Source organism: Eimeria acervulina, genomic scaffold (genome assembly GCF_000499425.1).
Source record: "Eimeria acervulina Houghton genomic scaffold, Eah_scaff1074, whole genome shotgun sequence".
NCBI classification, from domain to species: Eukaryota; Apicomplexa; class Conoidasida; order Eucoccidiorida; family Eimeriidae; genus Eimeria; species Eimeria acervulina.
Genome location: NW_013550398.1, coordinates 1 through 9,424, shown reverse-complemented (window position 1 = coordinate 9,424; position 9,424 = coordinate 1). Strand labels below are relative to the sequence as shown.

At 44.3% G+C, this 9,424-nt stretch overlaps 2 protein-coding genes across 2 annotated transcripts; both read right to left on the bottom strand.

The window, feature by feature from the left end:
• Nucleotides 1-1,146: 1,146 nt before the first annotated feature.
• EAH_00055010 (hypothetical protein, conserved) lies at nt 1,147-6,666 on the bottom strand (the record flags this gene model as incomplete). Its single annotated transcript, XM_013397722.1, has 10 exons — nt 1,147-1,291; nt 1,498-2,152; nt 2,401-2,533; nt 2,703-2,766; nt 3,061-3,236; nt 3,467-3,662; nt 4,038-4,160; nt 5,437-5,621; nt 6,101-6,412; nt 6,664-6,666. 10 exons carry the CDS (start codon nt 6,664-6,666, stop codon nt 1,147-1,149), a joined length of 1,992 nt encoding a protein of 663 aa, XP_013253176.1.
• A 2,166-nt stretch (nt 6,667-8,832) lies between these two features.
• On the bottom strand, nt 8,833-8,984 carry EAH_00055000 (hypothetical protein; the record flags this gene model as incomplete). Its single annotated transcript, XM_013397721.1, has 1 exon — nt 8,833-8,984. A coding segment is annotated over one exon (152 nt), but the record flags the coding sequence as incomplete, so codon positions are not given.
• Nucleotides 8,985-9,424: the final 440 nt, after the last annotated feature.

The window sequence follows — 9,424 nt, the reverse complement described above, 5'->3', positions numbered from 1 at the left end:
GGCTGCTGCTGCTGCTGCTGCTGCTACAGCAGCAGCAGCAGCAGCAACCAGCTCCCTGCTGCTGCTGCGCCCTGCAGCAGCAGCAGGTAGCAGAAGCGTAAATCACAGTTATTATTTATATTTTGTTTTTCTTTCAACTCAGCCCTTTGATTGGCTTGCTGAGGTCTTAGCTTGAAAATGCTGAGGCTACGTGCATCGGAGTCGCCTGTAAGCTAGCTAGCTAGCTAGCTAGCTAGCCACTAACTAGCTAGCTAGCTTGCTAGCTATACCTTATCTAGCCAGCTAGCTAGCAACTAACTAGCTAGCTATCCACAGGCTCTAGCTAGCTGCATCGCTGCTCCCGTAGGCTTCTCATAGACTTGGCTAGCTAAACTATGGGCTCAGGTGCCTGCGGCTCCAGAGGGCATTGGCTAGCTAGCTAGCTAGCTACCTAGATAGGTAGCCGCCAAATTACCTACTTAGCTAGCTAGCTAGCCACGGCTGCCTATTACCTAGCTAGCTAGCTAGTTAGCTACGGCTGCTTATCACCAAGCTGGCTAGCTAGCTAAGAATGCTTACTACCTAGCTAGCTAGCTAGCTAGCTAGCTACGGCTGCTTAGTACATCGCTGTGCAACAGCTAGCCAGCGCCGGAGCAAGTGCTGCACTTAGAGACGCCGCGCGGTGGAGATTAAAAACAAACAAAATAAATATAAGACAGAGACAGCTGAAGAGACAGCTGAAGAGACAGCTGAAGAGACAGCAAGGAGAGCTAAGAGCGAAGGAAGCAAAGAGAAGCAGCAGCAATAAATAAATAAATAATAATAATAAACACAAAAATAAATAAACAAATTAAAATCTATCAAAGACTGTCTCTGCCTGTCAGCAGGTAGACCCCAAAGAAAGCAAAGCCAATACCACTCAAAGCTCCTGCTGCTGCTGCTGCTGCTGCTGCTGCTGCAGGCGCAGCGAAGCACGAGGCGGAACAACAGCAACAACAACTGCAGCTGCAGCTGCTGCAGCGGAGACAGGCAAAGCAGCAGCAGATGCTGCTTTGCGGTGCAGCGCAGCAGCAGCAGATGCTGCTTTGCGGTGCAGCGCAGCAGCAGCAGCTGCTGCTGCTGTTGCTGCGCTGCTGCAGCAGCAGCAGCACATAGAAGGCAGCAGCGTCATGCATTTCTACGGACTGATCGAGCCTTCTTAGGGGGCCTGCTGGTAGTGCTTCCATGCTGCTGCTGACTGGCGTCGCTCCCTTCTGCTGCTGCTGCAGCTGCTGCTGGAGTTGCTGCTGCAGCGCTTCGCCGCACCCGAGACCTGCAGCAGCAGCAATAGCAGCAACAACAGCAACAGCAACACAAGCAACCACCGCACATACAAGCAGAAACCCAGCTCTTCATCGGCATCTCCAAAGCAGCAGCAGCAAACTGCAGCAGCAGCAGCAAACTGCAGCAGCAGCAACAGACTACCGGAGAAACAGCAGCCAGCTGCAGCAGCAAAAGAATACACCACAGAAAACGTACTTGGATGGTTGCTGCTGCTGTTGCTGCTGCTGCTGCGGCTGCTGCTGCTGCATCGGCACTACCCCCGGCATAGCAGAGAAGGAGTGCGGACCATGCTGCAGCGGTTGCTGCTGCTGCTGTCCTGGGTGCTGCATTAGCTGCTGCTGCTGCATGATGTGTTGCTGCTGCATTAGCTGCTGCTGCTGCAGCAACTGCTGCTGCTGCTGCTGCATCTGCAAGTCGTGCATCCCCGCAACCATGTACGGCTGCTGCATAGGGTGGACACCCACAGCAGGTTGTTGCTGCTGCTGCTGCAAGAGCTGCTGCTGCTGCATCAGTTGCTGCTGCTGCAGCAACTGCTGCTGCAGCTGCAGCTGCCGCTGCTGCATAGGCAACGGCTGAGCCATCTGCGGCGACTGTGCAGGCACAGTCTGCTGCATACCATGATACATATGCTGCTGCTGCTGCTGCTGCGGTTGCTGCTGCTGAGCCTGCTGCATATGTTGCTGCTGTGGCATCTGCTGCTTCTTCGCATGCCCTTGAGGGTGCTGCATCAGCTGCTGCTGCTGCTCGCCAAGATTCACTTGCTGCTGCTCCACCTGCAGCTGCTGATGCTGCTGTGAAGGAGCTGCAGCAGCAGACGCTGCTCTGCTGCCCCCCTGCGCGCCGCCGTAACCTGTGCAGCAGCAGCAGCAGCAGCAGCGGCAACAACAGCAACAGCAGCAGCTAAAACATCTGTAACAGGTTGCGGTGCCCTCAACCGCATCTACGCAAAGTGAACCCGTCCATCCAGCAGCAGCAGCAGCAGCAACAGCAGCAGCAGGAGCAAGAGCAGCAGCAACAACAGCAACAGCAGCAGCAACAACAGCAACAGCAGCAGCAACAGCAGCAGCAGCAACAACAGCAGCAGCAGCATGGCCTCACCTCTCTTTGAGCGAGGCCCAGCGCCCGATTGCGATCTGCCGCCTTGCGATTTCCCTCCTGCTGCTGCTGCTGCTGCTGCTGCATCAGGCGGGTGCTGCGCTGCAGCAACAGATGTCTCCCAGTATTCAAGTTCCTGTGAGGTGTACATACACCGCAAGACAGCAGAAAAAAGCTGCAGCAGACTCTCTTTACACCCTCCCGACGCTTCGGCGCAGCAAGAGCTTGTGTGCTGTTTGCTGCAGCAGTCGCTGCTGCTGCTGCTGCTGCTGCTGCTGCTGCTTGTGCTGCTGCTACGTTCTTACAGCCTTCAGCTTCTCCATGTGCATCTTCAGGGCCACAAGCACCGCCACGTCTCCCCGCAAAGCTCTGCAGCAGCAGCAGCAGCAGCAACAGCAGCAGCATTAGCGAAGCGAGGCAGAGTTTATATCCCACAGAACAAGAGAACAGCAACAACAGCAGCAACAACAACAGCAGCAACAGCAGCAGCAGCGCCTGCTGCTGCAACAATACCAAGCGCATGCAGCTTCCCTAGGAGGCACCACCGGCAACGACGGAGCAGCAGCAGCAGCAGCAGCAGCAGTAGCAGCAGCAAACATAGTACAGCAGCATATATCTACAGCTGCAGCAGCAGCAGCAGCAGCAGCAGCAGCAGAGACGGACGTATATGCTTCAACAACAGGAAAGGAGTTGCAGGTAGGCTTGGGGGCATCGTATGCATTCATATGTCTCTCCACCAGCTCAGACTGTCGCTTAGGAAGCTGCTGCTTCTGCTGCTGCAGCACGCTGCTCAAAGTCGTCGCCGTAGGGGCTGTGAACTGCAGCAAAGGCTGCGGCTCCTGCAGCAGCAGCAGCAGCAGCAGCAGCAAGAAGAAGAAACGTGCAGCAACTTAATCGCTCTTCAGCTACACAACACCTCACCAATCAGCAGCAGCTAAAGCACAGGCCCATCATCAGCAGCAACAGCAGCATCAACAGCTGCAACAGAAGCAGAAGCAGCAGCAGAAGCAGAAGCAGCAGCAGCAAAAGCAGCAGCAGCAGCAGCAGCAGCAGCAGCAGCAGAACATACAACAACAACGTCTTCTCCAGCCACTTCGAATTTCTTAAGAATTCTGCGCTGCTCTTCTCTCGTTTTGCTGTATTTTTTTGCTTCCACTTCAACACTACGGATCTCCTGCTGCAGCTGCTGCTGCTGCTGCTGCAGCTCAGCAGACACCCGATGCCGCTGCTCCAGCAGCTGTCGTCTCTGCCTCTCCGCTGCAACACTGCAGCAAATATAAAACAAAAATAAACAAATCATAAAAGCTTAAGAAGAAAGAAAGAGAAACATTAAAAAAACAAAAACACCCAAACAGCACTCTCAGCAGCAGCAGCAACTGCAGCAGCAGCAGCAGCAAAAGAAGAAAAAGCAACAAAAGCAACAACGACAGCAGCAACAAAAGCAGCACGCAACGCAGGGGTATACACCATCCACCGCAGCAGCAACAACAACTGCAGCAGCAGCAGCAACGGCAACAGCAGCAACAGCAACAACAACTGCAGCAGCAGCAGCAGCAACCACGGCAGCAGCAACACCAGCAACAGCAGCAACACCAGCACCAGCAGCAGCAGCAGCAGCAGCAGCAGCAAGAGCTGCACACTTATAAGAGAATTTGACGAGTGGATGTCTCTGCTTTTCTTCTTGAAGTCTCTGCAGCACAGCAGCAGGTGCTGCATCTGCTTCCGCCTTCGCTATGCGTTCATCAAAGGCGTTGATTGTCAGCCTGATTAAATAAAATAAAACATAAAATTAAACTAAATTAAATTAAATTAAATTAAATTAAATTAATATATTAAATTAAATTAAATTAAATTAAACATGTTGAGGCCCTGCCGTTGTTATGCGTCGCTGAAGATTTGCTGAGACACCAAAACGCGCGTCAGGGTTTAGGGTTTAGGGTTTAGGGTTTAGGGTTTAGAGTGCTGCTTTCGTTTGTCTCTGCGTATTATTTTGTCTGTCTCATCGCCCTTTGCGGCGTTTGTTTTTTGCGTTTGTTTGCATGACTGAGACTCGTGTCTTCTACAAATAATTAATTAATTAATTAATTAATTATTTGTCTGCATTATAATTAATTGTTTGACTAATAAATAAATAAATAAATTAATTAGTTTATTTATTTATAATTAATTATTTGTTTAATTTGAAATTAATAATGCGTGAAAGTTATAATTAATTATTTGTATAATTAATTAATTAATTAATTAATTAATTAATTAATTAATTAATAATTAATTAATTAATTAATTAATTACTTGATTAATAATTAATTAATTATTTGTTTAATTAATTAATTAGTTAGTTAATTATTTATTTACATAGTTAATTAATTAATTAATTATTTGTTTAATTTATAATTAATTGTTTTGTCTGGGTTTATGTGCAGGCCGTCTTACGATTATTAAATAATTATATTAATTTTATCTCTAATATTATTTGTATAAATATTATTATTATTATTAAATATTATTATCATTATAAATATTATTATGATAAATATTATTACTATGATAAATATTATTATTGTTATAAACATTATTATTATTATAAATATTATTATTATTATCAATATTATTATTATTACAGTTATTTATAATAATTATTGTAATTATCTTTATAACGAATTACAACTACACGAGTTATTAATAAAAATAATAATAATATTAATTATTATTATTAAACATATAATTATTGCTTGATTATGATAAATGATATATAACATATGAAAAATTAGTGTAGACAGTATAAATGAATAAACCCTCAAACCCTAGAACCCTAAACCCTAAACCCTAAACCCCCTAAACCCTAAACCCTAAACCCTAAACCCCCTAAACCCTAAACCCTAAACCCCCTAAACCCTAAACCGTAAACCCTAAACCCTAAACCCTAAACCCTAAACCCCCTAAACCCTAAACCCTAAACCCTAAACCCTAAACCCTAAACCCCCTAAACCCTAAACCCTAAACCCCCTAAACCGTAAACCGTAAACCGTGAATGCTTACGCCTTAGCAATAGCGAAGTAATGTCTCTTAAGGTCTTGCATGCCTTTGATATTCTTTTTAGAGTTGTTTAAATTAATTTGCTCAAAGTTAAAACGGTCGTAGATAACAAACCAGCGAAGTTGATAGACTTCACATAGCTTCCACAGCAAAGATGTCTCTTCGTAAGACCAGTTACCCTCCAGCCCCTATAAACAAATATAAATAAATAAATAAATAAATAAATATATTATATTATATATATATTATATTTAATTGTTGTCATGAATTGTTATTATTTATTATTTTTAGACTGGCGATGACGACGCCATGGGGATATGAGAAATAAAATCGCATAAACATAAATATATAATATATAATATATATAATATATATAACATATATTATATATATATATATATATTAGATATATATAATATATATAACATATATTATATATATCTAATATATATATTATATATATGTGTTTAGATGCATATATATATATATATATATACATATGTATTTGTGTATGTATATATCAATATATAGACAGAGAGAGAGAGACAGACAGTAAGCAAAGCAGCAGAGGCAGGAGACGAAGCAAGAGAAGCAGCAAAGAGAAAGAGATAGCTGCTGCTGCTGCTGCTGCTGCTGCTGTTTGTGCTGGGGTGTATGTACACCTTACCGGAACAAGTTTATCATATATTTGTTTTGTTAATGGAGGGTGCAGCACTTTAATATTAAATTTAGCGTAGGTAAACTCTGCTTCGTCTTGTAGTTGAAAATATTGCAAGCGTTCGTTTAGCTGCATGTGCTGCAGGCGCTGCTGCTGCAGCTGCTGCTGCAGCTGCTGCTGCTGCTGCTGCAGCTGCTGCGCTTGAGCATCCGTCACACGCTGCCAACGCACTAAACGCAAGCCTTCTCCCTCTCTTGCTTTGTTCTGAAATGCACAGAGTCTCCATTTAGAAATGCTCTGCTTCTTCCTGCTGCTTGTCTCCTGAAGACAAACAGCAGCAGCAGCAGCAACAGCAGCAGCAGCAGCAGCAGCAGGACCGGGAGTTTGAAGCGCAGCAAAAACTGAAAAAAACAAGGCTCAGTACAAGCAGCAACAGCAACAGCAACAGCAGCAAATAAAAGCAGGAACAGCTGCTGCAGCACCAACTGCTGCAGCAACAACTGCAGCAGCAGCAGCAGCAGCAGCAGCAGCAGCAGCAACAGCAGCAACAATAACAGCAAAGAAAGACAAACCATATTGCCGCCTTGAGGGGCTCCAAATGCAGCAGGAAGAGAGACGAGAGGAGTAATCGCAGACAAACCCTTCTTCTTCCCCGCTTGCTGCAGCAACAGCAGCAGCAGCAGCAGCAGCAGCAACAGCAGCAGCAGCAGCAGCAGCAGCAAAAGTTCGTGCAGCTTGAGATAAGACGGGGGGCTTATGTTAAATAAACAAACAAACACATAAAGAGACAGATGAAGAGACAGATGAAGAGACAGATGAAGAAGCAAAGACAGACAGAGACAGATAAACAAAAGGAGACAGACAGAAGAAGAGACGAAGGAGACAGACAGCGCAGCAGCAAAAACAACGGCAGCTATAAATAGAGTATATCTGCAGCAAAATGAAAGAAAAAAGAGAGAAGCAAGAATGCAACTAAACTCCTTCCTCTGCTGCTGCTGCTGCTGCTGCTACTGCTACTGCTGCTACTGCTGCTGCTGCTGCTGCTGCTGCTGCTGCTGCTGCTGTAGAAGAACTCACGCTGCTGCCTAAGCCAATAGCAGCGACAGTCTGACGAGAAGGAGGGCCGCCGCTCATGCCCAACATATCTCTCATCAAATCCATTTTAGCTGTTGTTGTTGTTGTTGCTGCTGCTGCTGCTGTTGCTGCTGCTGCTGCTGCAGCTGCAGCTGCAGCTGCTGCCTCAGCCCCCTCTTCTGAAGAAGATGCGGTGCTTCGGCTGCTGAGAGGGCACCTGTTACTGCTGCTGCTGCTGCTGCTGCTGCTGCTGTTGATCAGCTAGAGGTGTTTCTACTGCTCCTTTCTCATCAGTTTCAGCAGCTGCTACTGCTGCAGTTGCTTCTTTACTAACTAACAAATGCTGCTGCTGCTGATGCTGCTGCTGCTGCTGCTGCAGTAGCAGAGCAGCTTGAAATGCATAAAAGAAAGTGAGACCCCCTGTACCCACCTGTGCTGCTGCTGCAGCCGCTGCTGCTGCCGCTGCTGCTGCTATTGCTGCTGCTGGTGTTGTCGTTGGTGTTGCTGCAGCTGCTGCTGCTTTGCTGCTCCCGATGATACTGAGGATGGAGGGCGCTGGAAGAACTGTAGTTGCTGCTGTTGCTGCTGCCGTTGCAGTTGCTGTTGCTGCTGCTGCTGCTTCAGTTGCTGCTGCAGCAGTTTTATTTGCTGCTGCTGCTGCTACTACTTCTAGCGTCAATGAAAGATCTCTACGTCTGCGCGTCAGCAGAAGCTCCCTATACACCTCAGCCTTCCCGCCTTTCTGCTAAACTCTCTCTATTTAAACAGTTTTGTATGCATTAATTTGAATATTTAAAACATAATTTACTGCAATTGAGGTGTACAGACACCTTCAAGCCCTCAGAAACTCTGCTGCATGCAGCCAACTTGCAAGGAGCCCTGAGGAGGCCTCACCTCTGAATTGCTGCATTTAGTTAATTTCTCTTAATTTATTTGAATTAATAATTTATATTTAATTTAATTTAATTAATTTAATTTAATTTATCTTATTTTTTCTTAATTTCATAGGAATTCAGGGTAGAGTTGGTGTATAATATACCCTGCTTATCTAAATAAACACTCAATGTATATTTTGCTGCATTTCTTTTATCTCTTCTCTTCTTATAGAGCTGTCTACTTAAACCCTTATTTAGGGTTTAAACCCTAAACTAGGGTTTAAACCCTTGTTTAGGGTTTAAAGCCCTATTTAGGGTTTAAACCCTTATTTAGGGTTTAAACACTTACTTAGGGTTTAAACACTTACCCTAAGTTAGGGTTTAAACCCTGATTTAGGGTTTAGTTAGACAGCCCTTTGCCTGCTATAAGCAAGGGCTTAAACCCCAAATCAGGGTTTAAGTAGACAGCTTTATAAGAGGAAGACGAACGCTATACTCTGCTGCTGCATGCACAGCAGCAGCATGCAATTAATATATTTGTTTCTTAAGTTTGTTTCTCTCAAATATATTGGGTCTGATGCAGCTCTCTTAATTGCATTCATGAATACACCTAATAAAATAAAGAAAGCAAAGGAGAGCTGCCAGCATGATTGCAGATATATCATAATGATGATGCTGTTGCTGCTGCTGTTGCTGCTGTTGCTGCTGCTGTTGTCGCTGCGGTTGTAGTTGCTGCTGTTGTTGTTGCTGTTGCTGCTGCTGTGGTTGCTGCTGCTACTGCTGCTGTTGCTGTTATTGCAGTTGCTGCTGCTGTTGTTGCTGCTGCTGTTGTTGTTGCTGCTGCTGTTGCTGTAATTGCTGTTGCTGTTGCTGTGGTTGCTGCTGCTGTTGCTGCTGCTGCTGTTGCTGCTGCTGGCTTCTGTTGGTGTTACAAGAGAGCGACTCTGAACAGCTGCAAACCCTAAACCCTTATCATTATAATTATAATTATAATTATATGATTATAATTATATATTTATAATATTATAATTGCATTTTTATTAATTATTATGTCTAAAGTATATACAAAGAAAACATCAGAAACAGCACTTTCTCTGTTTGTTCATTTGTCTAATTACTCTGTCTTTTTCAGTTATTTATTTATTAAATTATATTTATTTATTTATTTATTTATTTATTTATTTATTTATTTATTTATTTATTTATTTATTTATTGTTTTTTATATAAATAACGTCTTCAAAACCTTTTGATTATATATTTGACAAGTCTAAGAAATCCTCTTCTTTGTTTTTGTCTGAGTTAATGCAAGTAAGCAATAATATTTAGCATTTACTTTTAACCTCTTTGTTTATTATATATATTATTTATAAGATATATATTATA